Below are 18,244 nucleotides of genomic sequence, written 5' to 3' on the forward strand. Positions count from 1 at the left end.
TGATTGGCTTTCCTGCACTTCTCAACCTCTCTCTGAAATGCTCCGTTGTAGCGCTTTAAGTTGGAAAGCACACGTACACAGGAAGGCCTGATAGAGCAACTGAATCACTAAGTCTTTCAATCAGAATATCGAGATCAACCGTCAAAAGGAAGCTCTGAGATAGACCCAAAACTGATCCACCCATGATTGCTCATTCCTCTCACTATTCTAGAGGAAAGATTTAGAAAGAAGTGTTGTAGATCTGTTGGCTCAATGTTCCACCGAGACACACTGCTGCTTTCAGAGCATGCAAAGTAATAGAATAGAATAAAATACAATAGAAAATCTGATTTTTTAATCAGTGTTTTTAACTATTTAGCTACAAAGCAACAAAGAACAAAACATTTTTGATAAGTCACTATTCATAAGAACTTTTAAAGTTGTACCTAATAGCATTATTAATGTTTAATAGCCTATATTATTTACGAATACTAATACGGATATGGAGGTGTTCGCAGGGGTTCAAATTTCAAATTTCCCCGCTGTGGGACTAATAAAGGATTATCTTATCTTATCTTATCTTATTAAGCTCTTTTTTTAATGTGTCTGTTGTGGGTTCCCCAACTTTAAGTAAGTACAATACAAAATTGCTCAGAAACCCTTTAATGGCTTGTAATTGTTAAATTGAGCAATAGCTAATTGTTTATTAACCAATAATAAAGCATCGAGTTACATCCTTTTTGGAATCAAACTAATTGTTCACAGCAGCAGGAGCTCGTTGAAAGTTTTCAACAAATGGCATTTTGTTGATATCTATGCTGCTGTATCTCCATTAGGGAATTACAGCTCCTTACTTCCGGTGTTGATAAGTAACTACCGGCTTCAGTCAGGGCCTACAGTTGGCCTACAGCCCCGCTTCTGAGCCCTGTCATACCATCTCATGCTCTGTCAATATAGTTTGAGTGAAAATTCATTTATTTCATTGGCTCGTGCGACTCCGGCGCCCCTGCGCTGTTCGCGTGTCATACGCTCTTCCCGCTGTCCGTCACCCGACGTCTTCACTTCAGAGCGTCTTCGGCGTGTCAGACGTCTTATTTGTCATTGGTCCTCCTGGCTGTCTGTCAAGCGCGCTCTACCGCGCGATTGGGCTCTTAACGGAGCTGAGCCCCCGACCCCCTTGGCCGTACCTGTCTCGCTGTGAGAGGCTGACGGCTCTTCCTGCTCCGCGCGCAGTTCCCGCCCCTTCATCCAGCTCCCAAGGAAGGAAGGAAGGAGGAACTGCCCGAGCCGCATGTGACACTTCTAGTACGCTGCAAAACTGCGCTGCTATGTGACTCCGCGGGATTATTTTAGCTGGTTTTGCGTCCGGTGGCATACAAGGTTAGAAAGTTTGCAATTGCAGCCGGTGTTTATAGGGGGGAGGGGGGTACGGGGGCAAGAAGGGAAGGTGGTGCAAGGGGTTTCGGTAGAGGAGCGTGGCACCGAAAAAAGGGAAAAAAGGTGGGGGGGGTTTCTTTCCTGTCTGATACCAGATAGCTCGTTTCGCTCGCCCGCCACGACGGGACTGACGTAGAATATGGCGGAGCATCACCCGGTCCCCGAAAACAAACACAAATCCTCGCTGAACTCCGGAGCGTCGTCGTACTCGGGGAATGGACGCAGCAGCACGGCGGTGGTGGCGGAGAGAGGCAGCAACGCCGGGCAAGAAGGCGGAGGAGGTCTGTCCGGCGGCCTGTCGCAGCCGGCCGGGTGGCAGTCCTTACTGTCTTTCACCATCCTGTTCCTGGCCTGGCTGGCCGGTTTCAGCTCCCGGCTCTTCGCTGTCATTCGCTTCGAGAGCATCATCCACGAGTTTGACCCCTGGTGAGTTCAGTCTTCCCACACACACACACACACACACGCACACCTAGCTTGTTCGTTTAAGATACGCTGCTACAGCTGCACAGTTAGCCTCGGTTGCGTTGCCGGGAGGTTTTCTTTCCAAACATGTCAAATGAACGGTTTGTCACGTGCCTAAATTAACAAAAAGATTGTTGTTCAAACTTCAAACGGGGACACCCGTGTCTTGTATCTGCCCAGTGTGCTAGTGTCGTTTATCATAAAGTGCATCGTTGTAACAGCCAGTTGAGAACAACGGAGGGGGGTTGGGGGTGGGGGTCACCGCAGAATGAACGAGGACAATGGTGACAGCTTTATTCTGACGCGGCTTGAACCCGGAACGAAGAGGCAGCCGCGAGCGAAGTCCCTCTAAACGCAGGCTTCTCCCCCTCCTTTGTTTACCCGCAGATCACCTCTGCTCTCGGTGCGTCGCCTTGCATCGACACACTGGCACTGATTACAGGGTCATAATACAATCTACGACCTCGTTGGCCAAACTGTGATAATATTGCACCCTATTCTTGCTCATTGTTCCTTTTTAAACAGGGGGTTTGGTAGTGACATTTGCACAGAATCCTCCATTCTGAAGTGGATAAAGCCACAGGGTTTGTGCCTCCTTATTCTGCCCGACAATATCTCAGTGTTAAGATTCAGTATGGCCTTGGAAGTTTGCATCACTTTTGCAGCTGCTTTTAATTCAAGTGTGTAAAAGGCTTCAGATGTTCGTGCAGCCTGGGCAGAAGCTCGCAGTGAGGTTAGCAGAATTTGCTGCAAGATAAGGCGGAAGGAGGCCCTCACCCAAAAAGTCAGATTTTGCAGTCATTCACGTTTGTATTTCCCCTTCAAAGACGCAAGACATGCTCATGCACATCATGCATATGAAAGCTCACCTCAGTTGAAACAAGCCAGAGCTGACACTCTTAATTGCACTGCCTACTCTAGCTTGTGTTTTGATTTCAAAATCTCCACCAGCGTGACTTCTGGCAGATATTGTCCTTTTTTTTTATATATATATAAATGTGTACTCCGAGGGACTGTTGCCTTGGCCCAAGCCTGCATTGCATCACTGCAAGCATTTTAATGATTATTCTGAGACCAAGCAGTGTGGATTAAACTGCCAGCGTCGGGGTCTTGTCTCCTGAATAAAAGAGGGACGGCTTGAATGCTTTGGCTGGTTCGAGAGTCCTGCACTTTTTCCCCGCGTGTAGCTGTCTGAGAGCCTAACGTTGCATGGCAAGGAGTGAAATTTATTCATAAGCCGCTTTCATTGTTCTATCGTTTCTCCCTTTGCTATCACACTGGCATAGGAGACGCGTGCGTGTGTGTGTGTGTGTGGCGGGAAATCTGGTGATGCAATATGTGAAAGGTCAGGTGATATTAGTTGTACATTTATGACTTGCGTTACAACTTTTTTCGGCTGCCTTGACACATCTGTGGAAGAGGAAACCTCTGCTCTGTGTGTGTGTGTGTGTGTGTGTGTGTGTGTAGGGGAAGTAGTTTATCTTTGCCCAACTGTTATAAATGTAAAACAGACTGGAGTTTGAACCTGCTCTTGTCACACCAAAGACATCTTGAGGTTGTTGTCAAGCATTCAGGAGGATAAAAGGAGCGAAGTTTACAGCCATTTCCAGACCGCTGTTTGATGACAGGTCCCTCGTGTACTCGCCATGTTGCTGTCATTCTTATCTTTTAGCAGAGGATTGCAAGGGAACTCACAGTTGTGTCAACCCCTCCGCTACCCTGTTACTTCTCTTTCTAGCCTTCTTCCTCTCTCTGATGTGGCTGGTTAATAGTCCTTTTCCTTCAGAAGCGATAGATCGGAGCCATTAGATGTGACTGGTATCAGGCAGGCAGGCGGCCCAAGAGGTAGTTATGCTTTGAGCTCGGCCTGTGTGAATCATGAACAGAACGGCTTCAGATAGTAAAGAATAGATAAAAAGATCAGAGCTTCATTAGTGCTGATGTCTCTGTCTGATGCATTTGCTAGTGAGCTGGACCTCCCTCAGTGCGAGGTCTGGCGGGGAGACGGCATCTGATCCACCTGTCATCCCCTAATCAAAACTCCAGCTTCATGGATAATGGTTGGAAAGGGAATTTATATGCAATTAGTGTCACTTGTTGGCCAGAACTTTTAATGAAGAATGACATATTAGAGTAGACATGAAACCGTGATGGCATTCGTATGGTGGGGCAATCCAATTAAAGCCAAACCAGTCATTAGCATTGTCATCGTTATCGTTATCGGGTTGATATTAAGGTCACATGTCTGTTACTGACCAAAATGTGTCTTTAATCTGAATATTGAAAACTCTCTGGCTAGCATTGAATGTCTGGTCAGATTTTTTACTTGTTCACTCATTCTTTTGAGCAGGTAATTCCTGATTTTAAATGGACATTTTTCCAGTTTTAGATGATATTTTCTTCAACGTTCTTACATGGCGGCCTGTGTTGAGGCTTATTTCTTGATGACCGACGGCTTTGGCGTTTTAAATGACAAATGCTACAGGCGAAAGATGAAATCAGCTGTAACTAATTATTGTGAATGCCGAGGGTTATTCACCAAAATGAAACAAAATGAAGCTGTTTTCTGGTTAGCGTGCCAGTGTTTGTGCTCTGCCAAAGATCATTTGTGAGTAAAACAAAAGGCGTGATATCTATAAATATGGTGTGCAAAAATAAAGAGGCTGCCGGTGTTATTATTAGGCCTATGTATCAGATAGAGCTGAACTAATCGATTAGTCGATCGACTGAAAAACAATCACTAGCCATTTTGATAATCATAAAAGTAAATCTTCAGGGAAAATGGCAGGGAATGCTGTTTTTAGCCTCTCAAATGTGGAGATTTCTTGCTTTTCCCCTGTTTTATATCATATTAAAATGAATATGCCATAATAAACAGCAGGGTTTTCCCTGCCATCATAAAACTTGGACATTGGGCAGACAATGTACATATTTGTCAACTGAGCCAGAGTCCATTTAATTTATTGTATAATGTCTAAAAATTCCTTTTAAGAACTAAAAGTTCATTTCTATACTATCATTATATCAATGGCAAAGAACGGTCTTAAAATGACAAAATTTGTGATTGTGACAGGCCCAGCACCCAAACCTTAGCGAAAACAATAGTATTGAAACATTACTATACCCAGACATTCTAATATCACTTGTTGGCTTAGTGATTGATTCTCCGTAAAACTAAAGTCAATGTTTGATGGCAGCAGAGTGAACTGAGAAGGACCTTGTGAAAGCAGGCAGGGTGACGGTTCCTGTCTAATATAAGGATACTGTTCTCTTTGTTCTCACTTGCACAAATGGAAGATAACAGGAAATGGCCTCGTTGTTTATTGAGGATGGAGATGATGGTGTGTGCACCGGGCTGGGGGAATGGAGGTTATCATCAGCCGTGCCACATTACAAGGCACTCTGAAAACGGGAGCAAGAGGTTTTTGTCTTCCGTAATAGACCCGGAGCTGCGTTGCCGCCGTACACGAGTCTGAGAAGATCAAGTCGTTCCTCTGTATTTTCTTGAGAGGAAAAAGCTGCCTTTTTTAAAGATTTCTAAAATGAAGGGGAGGGAGGAGAAATGAAAAGTGCCTGCTTGAAACAGAATAGGAAAGTAGATCCTACATTTAGCCCCGCTGGCTTCATTTGCACTGACTGCCTCCTCACATCCGATTTTTTTTCTCACTAGTTTCTGCTTAATCATCTCAATCCTATCACTGCTGCTGGGGTCAAACGTTACAGAGAGTGAGTCAGAGTCCTTATTTTTTTTTTTTTTTTTTAATTCTCAGCTGTAGGTGACATTAAAAAAAAAAAAAAAAAAAAAAAAAATGGATCAAGGTCAGCAGTGCAATGCCAGGCCGGCGATTCGCAGGAGCAAGTACGCTCCCGCTGCCTCCCCCTTAGGGCGCCTTCGGCGGCTCGCTGTGCTCGGGTCGCAGGGGTCGTAACAGTTTGTGCCCGGGGCCGACTCTGTTGACAGACCACCTGAAACCCGATCCTCGCGTTGGCGGTGGCAGCGACTCTGCCAAACACGGGTGCTTTTCACCGGGCAGAGGGGGGCAAATGTTCCGTCACCCACTGGCCGCCGGTGACAGGCGCTTAGATGAAGGGGTCAGATAGAAACTCACAGACCCACCGGGTGGCTGCGACCTTGTGCAGCTTGGACTTAAAACTCAGTGTAGAGAGTTTATTTACTGGCAGACTGATGCCATTTTTACAATTGTGTGCTATGATGGAGATGATTTTCTTCAGTCGTATTGAACAGGCATACATCTGTCTATATAAAGCTTCAAATGTTGCGTTTTTAACACCAGGACTGGGCCTGTTGCTGCATTACTGCAGTAATACGACGCCTAACACACAGCAGAACTCATTACCGTCACCACTGCTACTACTGCCAGTAATTCCTGCTGTCAGCCTTTAACATTATATATGGAAGATACTAGGTATTCATAGAAATAACAAGTTATGATATAACTTGTTATTGCCGGTTATTCTGTGCAAATGCAGTAATTTAATGTCGGTTTACTTTGCTCAACTCATTTTGCAACAGAAAGGAGTGGTATTGTGTTAGTTTGGATTGAAGAAAAGTGTTTCTAATAGTTTTCCAACTTCAATATACTGCGTTCCCGCGGATCTTTAAAGTCTTATAAGTTATTGAATTCATTAATTTAGAAATAAAGCCTTAAAATGTCTTAAACTAATTTTGGGAAGACAATTAGGATTTCATGAATCTTTTTTTTCCTCACGTTGCAATTTAAAATCTATTTTTAAAATAATTTATAGAATGCCTCTAGCATTTCCGTGTCAAAGATCAAGATAGCTTGGCCTACGCCACTCATTTTGATAGCGGGCGGGATGCTCGTAGCAGATCTACTTTCTGCTAGCTAGTGACGTCATGGGGAAGCACAAACTGATAATATCAATTGGCTACTCATGCAAGATTTCCCGGCATGGCAATGTAAATGAGGCACGTCTTATTTTGTGCAGGAAGTGAATCACCCCGGCACAATTACTGATGTGTTTTTTTCATCAGTTTTTGCTATTGTAAAATTGGTCCTAAATTTCAAGTGGCAATAAAAAAAGTGTTAAATCTAACTTGCCTTCAGATGTGAGCAACCTTGAATTTGCCACTGCAAACGTTTTTCTTTTATGTACCGTTAAGTTGAGTCAAACAGTTCTCTGACAGTGTCAACAAAAAAGGACCAAAATTTGTTCCGACAAAGGTAGTATTTGGTTATGACTCCTTATTGTTTAAAAAAACCCTCAGAGAATGTCTCTCTACTCGGGTAAAAGAAACACACACAGGTTGCATTCAGATTAAAAATGCAGTTTGTCGCATCTGTCTCGATCAACGCTGTTCTTCTTCACCTCCTACTCACTGCACTACTGGAAGCATATCCTGTGCTGTGCTTGCGACACCAAATTTCTGTCTGCTGTTAACTGCAGTGAAGGCTGTCTTATTGCAGAAGGACAAAGAACTTTTGGATGTGTGCTGGACATATGCTTCTTGGTTAAAAAAAACTAGTTTGAGATGATCTGCCCCTTTTTTTTATAAAATTTCAAGTGTTTTGTCAGTTAAATCTGTACATTGAGATGGAAGGGGTTGTTCTGTTGGATTAAATGGCAAGACATGGGTTTCCCTTTTCCTGAACTTTTGAGGCAAGTTGGACTTGTGTGCTCTGATTAATTTGTCCAAAACTATGCAGCCATAATTTGTTTAAATGAAAACACAATTTTTGGCATTTATTCCCTCTGTTCTTATCCACTGTTTTTGGAAGAAGGAAATAACTGGAGTCACATTTGTACCTATAAACTCCAATCAAGCAGATGATGGCAGGTGGCCATTACTTTCAACATCACCGCCTCCCCTTTTCACAATAAAACATCCTCCACGGTGTCCCTAATCGGCTGCTGTGTCACAGCACCTTGGATTGCATGGACATGTTTTCCAGGTGTTAATAATGACACATTAGAAAAGAGTTATTCATTATATTTCTGAGCGTTGAAGCCCAATTCCTTCACAGTAATTTGTTTTTCCCCAGGAGATCCTTTCCCACCGCGTACATGTGGAAGATCCCCTTTATTCAGCTTACATAACACAGATTCTAGTTTTTCATTACGCAACATCCAGAATGGGGATGAGTCATTCTAAGCTTTCATTCAGATGGGTAGCGTGAAATAACCCGAACGACTTCAACACACTGTTTTACTCATGTAAATTTGAGTTTATGAAGGGGAAGGTGACAGAAAGTGCCTCTCTTAATGTCCACCTGGGTCACATTCAGCCTCCATGGCACTGAGCCACAAAATGCCATTCATTTGGAAGTACAGTAGAGTGACATTAATAAATGAAATTAATATCTCTATCTCCACAGGTTTAACTGTAAGATAGCAGTCAGAGGGAAGTAGACGCCGTTATCACAGTTGATCAGGTTGTGTATCTGTGCGAGTGTGAACACCTTTTGCACTTTGGAGCTGCTGCGGGAGATGTGAGCTCTGCTTTACCACACGCTGTTGTTAGTTCCTTCTCCACCACTGCCGTTTTGATCTGCAACCGCCACCATGGCTACTTCTTCTTTTCGCATGTGTGTGCGCACGTGTGCGCACACACATGCATCTGAAAGTAGTTCTGTGATCTGCAGAGGCGCTTCTTTGGAGGATCTTACACCCCGAAGCTAGATTTCTGATCACAAAATAACTGTATTGTTGAAGAACACTACTGACAGACTGATGATGAAAAAAAAAAAGCCATGCAGTGAACCCTCGCGTTCTTTTTGGACATCTGCTGATAATGTCTTGTCGTTTTTTTTTCGCATCCAATGAATGGAAGTTACCATATTTGGAATGCGGAAGAGTGGCGTAGAGACACCGTATACAGCTCTGGTAGCAGCAGTGACCTGTCAATCACAGTAGCCCCGCCTTATAGCATATTCAGCTTTATGGTCTTATTGACTCTAAATGGACCATGATTTACTAATGAACAGTCCCCTTCTACATCCATGCTGGTATAAACTAGGTTTTAGGCGATGTATTCGGGTGACTTGTCTTGTCTGCCCAACAGTCCCTAACCCAATGCTAGTAAACAGAGAAAAGCAGCATGTCCCGGCTACAACCATTACATGTTTGACATTTTGTCTCAATAAATGCCTTTTAGAAGATTGAATGGTTATCGAAATAGTTTCTTGACACACGTCATGTAACCAGAACAGCCCTTGTTTAATTCCTGGACGTTCGTTTCACATAATACTCCTCCACTCCACTCTTTGTTTCTTGATGGTCAATCTCTGAAATAATGCTGGAAAAGAATGCAATCGTAGTGAGATTCATAAACGGTGAAAATAATTGGTCACCCATTATTTGTGAATCTGTTTGCTTTGACTGATTTTTCGTTGTTTGACTGAAGTTGTCAGCGTGGTCCCAGGCCAAGATTCTTTATTGAAATAACACAATGATTCGGCTCCAGGACAAAGAGGCTCGTACAGTGTTGAGGAAGGACCGGTAAGACTGGAAATAATTTTGTCTAACATGCTCCCTAAGGATACCCTCTCTACACTTTAACGCAGTTAAATTCATCGGTTGACCTCCAGCTCTGTGACACACACCTCTGAATGCCAGTGAACTTGTTTACCATTCACCCCGGCACTCTCACCTCTTTGAGCTCCGTACTCCTCCTGCTCTGCTGTTTTCCACTTGTCAGCGGCTAATTGGCTCTCTGGGAATTGGCTCAGGGCGAGGAGGTGTTTCGGCCCGACCACGCTGGCATCAAAGAGACTACGGCAGTAGCTGCTTCTCCGTGAAACACTCTGAGTGGAGGCCTGACCTTGTAAAGTAGAGCAAGGAACAATTTTCAGCTCAAACAAAGTAGTGGCCTTGTGTGTACAGTTGTGTCATACATATTCTACATTTTTGGCTTTATTAGAGAGAGAGAGCGAGAGAGAGAGGTCCCAAGGTTGGAATCCAACACTCAACTTTTTCAGTTTCCCTTTTTAAAAGTTTGGAGTTATCAGCGTTACAAAATGTAGGAGGGTGTAATGAAAGAAGCTTTTGCGTTGGATTATGGGAAGTGAAGGCGTCTACATATTTTGAGCACGGCCCTCATACTGTGGACCAGGGGTGTCCAGATTTCAAATTCTAAATCATAAAATCGATCAAAATTTATATTTCGACCTTCGAAGTCTAAAGCAGCATATATTTTTTTTCTCTCCGCCAACTTGCGCGCGCCCAAAGAAAATATAAAGAACGGCATTTCAAAGACAATACGGCGTAGCCTAGCTGTAGCCTGCAGCTGCACTTTGTAACGCCGAAACGGAACAGGAAAATCCTGAAATTCTTGAAGTCACAGATATGGCTGAAGATCACTGTGTAAATGATGTCCTAAATTTCCCTCTCAGACGCTGTCAGGTTTTGTGGTGGCGGCTGTCTTTGGTCACCAAAGCTCTAAAATCAAAGTCAGTGGACAAGTCTCACAGTGAGATTTAAGACCACCAGTTTGGACTAACTACAAACGATTTCAGCATCCTCTTCTAGCATGCCGAATAGGGGCCCTTAGTGAACGTTTGAATGTCTCAGCACTTGTACTACTGTTTTGTGGGTGAGGCTGTTTTGATGTTAACAAGCTGTTTTCCTTTTTCATTATGGAGTAAATGCACCTAGAGGTGTGGGATTCCGTTTCTTTCTAACAAAGCTCTATTTGGCATGACAGGGGGAAGATGCTTTCTCTGGGGTTGGGTTTCTATCAGCTCTTGCCAATACTTGAGATGATTTGAATATGAAGCTTGAAAATTAGTGAATAGCCACTCTTAACGAGTTCTTCTTTTTGAGCAAAAGCATTTCTCTGCTTTGATTCCCACCACGCTTTGAACTGCTACACCTGGCAGCGTGCCACCATGCTGCTAACACTCTAGTTTATGCGGTCTTTTCTAATCACATTATAGAGACACTGACTAGATGCACTGCTTTCCTTGCACATTCTCTATTTATGCAAACATTTAGAATGCATGATGCCATATGCTGTTTTTTTTACTTCAGCCCACAGTACTTCAATTCAGTTTATTTTGTATAGCCCAGAATTACAAATTTGCCTCAGAGGGCTTTACAATCTGTGCACATGCGACATCCTCTGTCCTTCCCTACTTCTACTACACTGCTTTTTCTTTTTTATTTCCAATTTTCTTTGAGAGGTTTTAATCGACTGTAGATTTTGTATCTTGTGATGTCTACATTTTTTACTCCCCAACCGATTATTTACCGATTTTCTTTCAAGTGTTTAAAAGAAACTGTCTACAGCCCTCAGATGTGCAGTGAATTACATTGTTATCTTTCATTTCTTACATTTGCATGCACTCGTATCACTATCGGGACAATAATATGTTCATGTATTGATGACAGTCGTGATATTTTCAACAGCCGTCCTAGTTTTGTCGGTGTGCAGTAGGCCTGTCATGATGAAGACTTTTGTTGGACATTATATAGTCCCCTAAATAATTGTGCCAAATTATATTTCAGAAAATGTTATACTACTGATATTAAGATAATTTAATAATGTATTAATACATGTTCATCCTTTTTAAAAGAGCAATGAATTTGTCATTCTTAAGAGTAATGTACAATGGAATTGGAATGTGATTTTTATTTTATTTAAAAAAAAAAATTTTTTTTAAGATATTGTAAATAATAAATAAATTAATAAAAGAAAAGAAAAACACCCCCCAAAAAATACTGTTAACAAAAATGTGCAATGTCCAATTCTTATAATAGCAGGGAAACCTTGCTGTTTATTCTGGCATCATGTTGGCTAAAATGTTGCTAACATTTTTATATAAACAAACACATGTTAACACAATGAGCAATATCGATGTTCATATATTCTACAACAAGTTGATAGAGTAAAAATGATAGAAGTCATGTCCATATATGGCACGGTAAATTGGTAACGTTATCGTTACAGGTCTAGGAGGGGCAGTTTTGGGGAGTGTATGTTGTTAGATGATGCACATTTATTTGCAGTTTTCTGTGTGTAGTCGACTTATTCAGGCAATGCTGGAAATCAACAATAAGTATTGTTTCATGGAAATATAGAATTTGCCTGATTTCTTTTATTTGATTTGCACAGTATTTAATATGCAGGATTACCCCAAAACAGACACTAGTCCAAGGTTATTTGACTTCAAGTAGTATTCTATTCGGAAGCAACAATCGGTATTGAAATAGTAAAATGAAATCCCTTTTTGCCCATGAGTGCTTAATGCCATTGGAGGAAAAAGCTGCCCTACAAGGCCTGTGCAACAAAAATCTTTTTTTTAAATTCTATTATGGCTCGCTTTTTGTCAGGCTGCGTGTGTTTGTTCCTTTGACGCATTGCTTGACTACTATTCTCTGTTGTTAAAAGTAATATTTTTAGGTGATTTTTTTTTTAAATGCAATTTTTCACAATATATATATTTTTTATACACATCGGTATTCTTTTGTCCCTCTTTTCCCTGTCCTCTTTCCCTGAAGGCACGTTTGCCTGTTTCCAGTACCCAAATCTGCCCCATGTGACACTTAGCCTTCTTGTTCAGTCAGTGAAGAGAATCTGACAAGCTCACTTCCAGCTCTTCACAGGCAGGCAGGAAATCAGACTGCGTATCTTATTTAGCTCAGAATACTTATGACCGCACCAGTTTAAAGAAAATATGCAGCGCTCACAGATTGTCCCATGACTTTGGAAAATGTCACCTGTGACCATTTCGTTCCATGTGCTATCTATTAGGGATCAAATGAGTGTTGTTGATTCTAAGTATTAAGTAGTGGAAGTGCAGCCTGGCCAAAACTTGTTACTGTCACTCCAAACTCTGCGTTGGTAAGGCCTATGGGCCTAACAGACTTAGTTGTGAGGGTTCTGGTAGAGGTTGTTTGAGCCAAATGTCAAGCTTTTTCAGCACCACCTTCCAAAAAGACAGTACCATGGGACAGTCTATGTTATGATTGGAAGTTACAAAGTTGTTTTGGCATTTAAACTGGGGCTTTTGTTCTGTGGGTTGGGAAATTCCCAGCTTGTATGGTAACTTTACATCATCTTACATGATTCCATGGTAGTAAGTGTTTAATGAGCACTGTGTATATTGCGGTGGTCACAACAGACAATTCTCACATCGTGGGCCAAATGGGACTTTCCAGATTGATAATTAAATATCCATGACAAAGAGAGCAACAAGGTGGTTTAAGTCAACTTGAAACATAAGAGAAAAGCAAGGCAGAGAAAGCTGCAGTCAGTGCTGCTGTAGAAAAATACTGATGATTTCCCTTCCCTGCCCTCTGCTGTGCTTCCTTCATATTACCCCCCACTGTTCCACTCCTAAGATCCGCATGGACGGACAATTAAAAGAATCAACTACACAGCAAACCTCCCATCAAAGAAATGTTGTTACACTGATTAAATATACAAACAAAGCGAGAAATTATCATAATGGCCTTGCCTTCTTTTCACAGCTGATTAATGCTTGAATACGACAACAGAGTCCCTGCGGCTGTCACTGATAAATATTCATCAGGATTGCACATTCTTCGTCCCAGTTTGATAACTGACAAAAAAAGACAAAGGAGCTTGTTTGACTTGTGTTACCTCACTTTACAATTCGCTGCACAAGACGGTAATGACATGGGAGGATTTTTAGTTCACAAATATCACTTAGCCTCTCTACTTAACTCCTTGCGAGGCTTCACGAGGCAGCAACCTCCTAGTCTGAGAAAAGGAATCCAATGCTGAAGTGTCTTCAACCTTTATTCTTTCTAATGGGGGCGACTCCTCTGGTTGCAAAAAATTATATATATATATATATATATAGATATAGATATAGATATATCTATAGGTCGCTGCCACAGCGTTGACCAGTCCGGTCCGTCTTAGAACTTTAACCCTTTCGCTGTGTGATTTAAGTTCATGAGTAATTGTAATATTTTGGTTGCCTAGAAATGTCAGCCTTTGCTCGTAACTTGTGTCACTTTGGTTTGCAAAAAACCAAGATGATGACGGCCAAAATGCCAGAATTTGGTGCTTCAAAACATCTGTCCACAAACCTATGACCGACGTCACGCCGACTACGTCCACTTCTTGTATACTGTTTTTGGGCGTCACTCATTTCTCCTCCTTCCTATATTCTTCCCTCCCTCTCTTCATCCCCCTATCTTCTGTATCCCTCCCTGGCCTTCCCTGTGTCGCGTTACCTTTTCCAGCCATTAGCTTGCTGCTCGTTGCCAGTTGGATTAGCCAGGAGAGTCTCTCATGCACAGTATTCCTCTTTGATGTAACCCAGGCAGTCCCTTCTCTCTCTCTCTCTCTCTCTCTCTCTCTCTCTCTCTCTCTCTCTCTCTCTCTCTCTCTCTCTCTCTCTCTCTCTGGTTGTTGCTCTTTCTCCTCCATCTCATTTCTCTGTCTCATGGCCTGTGTATTTCTCTCGTTTTGTCTTGTGTTTCCTGTCATGTGGCTTGGCTCACAGCAGAGTGAAGCGCTTACATGTTAGCCTGGCAGTGACATGGATGGCAAAGTGAACCTATGGGGATGTTAGAGAAGGAGATAGCAGTGGCTGCTGTATTCCTCCGATAAAGGGATTAGAGGGGTCACAATAACAATGTGATCCGTTTTGCTGATTGGATGCAGCTGAATCCTGGCTGGTAGCCTGGTAGACTACAGTAGACCTGTAATATCTCAGGTCAGTTAGCCTGTCTGTGTCCACTGGAAGCATTCCACTTAGAAAGGAAATACTGCAGCAAATTCACCTAAAGCAGTGTTACAAAGTATTTCCACAAGGGCTTTTCAGTGGGAAAAGTGTACATTTATGGCATGCAGTCGCACTCAGAAGTGAACTGTACTATCATATCACAGTATATTTCAGTTATGCTCTGGCCATGAATCATATTGATTTCTCATTGCCTCATAAGTGTCTGTTAAAATTGCACAAGACAATTTAAACAAAAATAGGTTTGAACAATAGAAGCAGCATAGGAGTAGAATGGATGTTCACATTCAAATCATCGTGGCAGGAAGGTCAGAGCGGCGGCCATTTTTTATGTTATTGGTTTTAAGAGGCTAACTTCTGTATAAACCGACTTGTGGCTAGTCTGACTGACGCGAGGTTTGGTAATAACGACCAAACGAGCTGTGGAGTAGTACTTTTGGCCCTTTCCCTGTTGCCTTGATGCTGTAGAGGAATCCAAGTGTTCTACATGATTAGCATCAATAAAAGAGAAAAGGCAAAACACTAGCTAGGCCAAAACAGATCCTAAAACTAGTAAGTGTAACTTGTGTTGTCAAAAATACCTGGCAGCTGATTGGATGAACCATCTATCAATCAAACGCTTACCGAAGAGAGAACGCATTTTAACGATCGAGAAAAAGTGGTTCTTTGCTCTTCTTTCAATGAAGTGCTCGCAATTTTTCTTGTTTGAACGGTGTCCTCTCCGCACCACACGTACACAAGCCACGATTGTTGATGCCACTGGTGTTGTATGCTAGGTGTGCGCATTCTTGTCATCTCTTTGGTAGTCTGCAGATTTCCTCTCTTTGTCCACCCCAGTCAACGAGCAGTTTAGCAGTTATCAAACCCGTATGGAAAGCGTCTCATCGAGACCCGGTTTGATGGCGAAGCTTTCCTTGAGAGCCGGCTGCAAGTTCTTCTTTCAGCCCGAGAGCCAAATGACAAATAGGACAGGCCCGCCCCAGAAGCCAGACTCAAAAACATATTGCCTCCTTTATCATGCGGGCAGCCTCCCACCAAAGATGGAACCCATGACCTCTAATTTAAGAAACAAAGCTCCAGGCCTCACAATGACAAACTGCAAATGCTCTACTTCGCGCCTAATGTATTTGCATAGTTTTTTCCCCCACTTTTTAGACCCAGTGCGGCCACATCGACCTACATGTTCCATATTGGGAACGGTTATGCTTTGCTTTGCTCTCTGATGACTCCATTAGTTCCTTTTAGTATGAGGACACATACGGCAGCAACCATTCCCACCGCTGTAGCTCTCCAGAGATAAGAGAGAGGATGAGCGACCAGCTCATGCTGCAAGATGCTAATGGTCAAAGAGAAAGCGTATCATTGATAGTCACATCAGTAATACGCCGAACAAGCAGACCCAGGTTTCATGTTTTGCATTTAATAGACCACAGCGCACACGCACACAGACCTGCTCATGATTTTCTGCTGGTATTGCAGAGGACACAGTAGTCACAGAACAGCAGTCCTCGGGGCCGAGGGTGCGGTGATGTGAAAGCAAATGGACTCATCACTGGAAAATATCAAAGGCTCAAAGCCTGTCTGCTGCCAGAGCAGAACATTTGACAAACACAATCTGTATACAATCATGTATACAATTTTTGGGATGGCCAGTATGGTCTAGTTTACAAAGTAACATTTGCAATTTGAATACCTTACTGACATTTAGTATCAAAACTCTGTTTAGTGTTACATAACTTGAGAAATCATTTCAGAGAAGGGCTTTTACGACCATGTTGCCTCAGAGTAAACCTTAGAGGGTGACTTGACAAGCCATTGAAAATGTTGTTTTTGCCGTCCTCCACTGGTATTACTCTTTTATTTAGCTGATGTGATGTACAGGTGTGTCCATCTCCCAGTTTGTAAATTATTGATTTCTTTCCTTGCCTTCTCTCCTTGTGCCTTAGTCCCGCCCACGGGGAGGGATGCAAGAGGAGGAGTCGAGGCATTTAAGAAAATAAACGAGTCATTTTAAAGCGACGTCGATTAAATATGACATCAGCTTTCCATCGCCACGCCACTTCTACGTCACTGGCGCCAAAAAGACTTCTGCAATACATACACCTTTTGCATCCTCCCTTATAGCTCCTCTGTCAAGCCTACTTGCTCCTCAAGATGCTTTTTAGGAATTAGGACATCTTTGAGGATGGAGCGCAGACTTCGATTTCTCGGTCACAAGCCAGTGGAGCAAAGAGGGACAAGTAATGGAAATGAGAAGAGACCCAGATGACATCACTGTTGATTGTGGTTAGGGGCTGAACCCACCTAGAGGCCTCACTTGAAACGCGTCATAACCCGCTCTGACATGCAGGGTGAGTACTGGCACCAAGCCACCAGTGAAACAGAGGTGTATTTTTTGCCGCGATCGGTCAGTTTGACTCCTCTAACGGCCACAGTGGGATGTAATTGGCCATCAGCGGGAGATTTTGTCCAGCACAGAGACTCTGTTTTGACTTTGAACTCTGAGAACTGCCAGACACCGTGGGCAGAAGTCAGCTCTCTGCCCTGCAGCCACAGCACTGAGAGAATACAGAACTTTAAGTGGGAGCCACTGTGTGCAGTCCCGAATACAGATACCTGGGCGTAGGATAACGTCCAATAGCGAGTAGTGATCTGTTAAATCCTGTCTAATTAAGATGTATGCCTCACTGTATGGAAGTGACAGGGATTATTGTTTTATTATGCTGCATCCAGCAGCTCTTGGAGATTTATCTTCAGTTAGTTGTAACAAGTCTAAATCAGAAAGCTAATAATAAGGGCAAACGAGCAGAAAAAAATCATGTAAAGCTCTACGTCGTAGACATTTACCAACATGAGTTAAAAGAGCAAAACAACCATAAATGGGAGGTGGGCTGGTAGACCTGCACCGTTCCATGCACACGCTATGGTCAGTTGGCTTTTTATTCTTTTTTTTTTTACCAGAGGCTGTGTGAGGCTGTGCACACAATTCCTCAGCAGTAAAATGGAGGTTTGCAGAATCAGTTTCACCTCGTCTCCCCACGATCCTGTCCCGAGGCTCTCAGACGTGTCGAGCAGCTGGTTGCAGAGAAGCGAAGCGTCTCCTCATTAAATAATCATCACGACTGCAAAGGGCTGAGACGAGTGTTGTTGTTGTTAGGCTGTTAGTGCTTCTGACTGACCAACCAACGCCGCCAAAGAAGAGCTCAAACCAAACCCTTTGAATTCTGCTTTCATCAAGGCATAGCAATAGATGTAAATGTCACTTCAAATCTTTTTATTTTATATCGCTGAAATGATACAGTTTTGTTTGAGTTTGGCATTTTTTTCTGCTTTGGACATCCCTTGGCTTAAATTGTCAAAGGTCAAACATTTTTAGAATCAATAAAGTGCGGAACAGCTGCTTCAAATCCTCGCTGCACCATATTTCCCCTCAGATGCTGCTTCAGGACCTTTTTTTTTTTTTTTTTTTTTTTTTTTTTTTTCCTCTTCGACTTGCTGCAAAACTCCAGAAAGACAAGTTTTACTTAATGCATATTTGATGGCGTCGTGCCTCTCCCCTTGGACACGAGTCAGGGAAGCACTTCCGGGATGCCTTTTTAACTGTTCTTTTTCCCAATAAGTTTATCTCCATCATATTGATTTTCAAGAAAAATATATTCTCCCCA

At 42.7% G+C, this 18,244-nt stretch overlaps 1 protein-coding gene across 1 annotated transcript in view; it reads left to right on the plus strand.

Annotated features, from left to right (window-relative positions):
- Positions 1-1,086: 1,086 nt before the first annotated feature.
- The window catches only part of LOC129109289 (dolichyl-diphosphooligosaccharide--protein glycosyltransferase subunit STT3B-like), a 49,258-nt gene continuing 32,100 nt past the window's right edge, over positions 1,087-18,244 (plus strand). The window contains exon 1 of the mRNA XM_054621319.1: positions 1,087-1,842. Coding sequence (XP_054477294.1) covers positions 1,556-1,842 — 287 coding nt within the window. The 5' untranslated portion in view covers positions 1,087-1,555. The remainder of the gene's footprint in view (positions 1,843-18,244) is intronic.

The sequence above is a fragment of the Anoplopoma fimbria genome, chromosome 20 (assembly GCF_027596085.1).
Source record: "Anoplopoma fimbria isolate UVic2021 breed Golden Eagle Sablefish chromosome 20, Afim_UVic_2022, whole genome shotgun sequence".
Lineage (NCBI taxonomy): Eukaryota > Metazoa > Chordata > Actinopteri > Perciformes > Anoplopomatidae > Anoplopoma > Anoplopoma fimbria.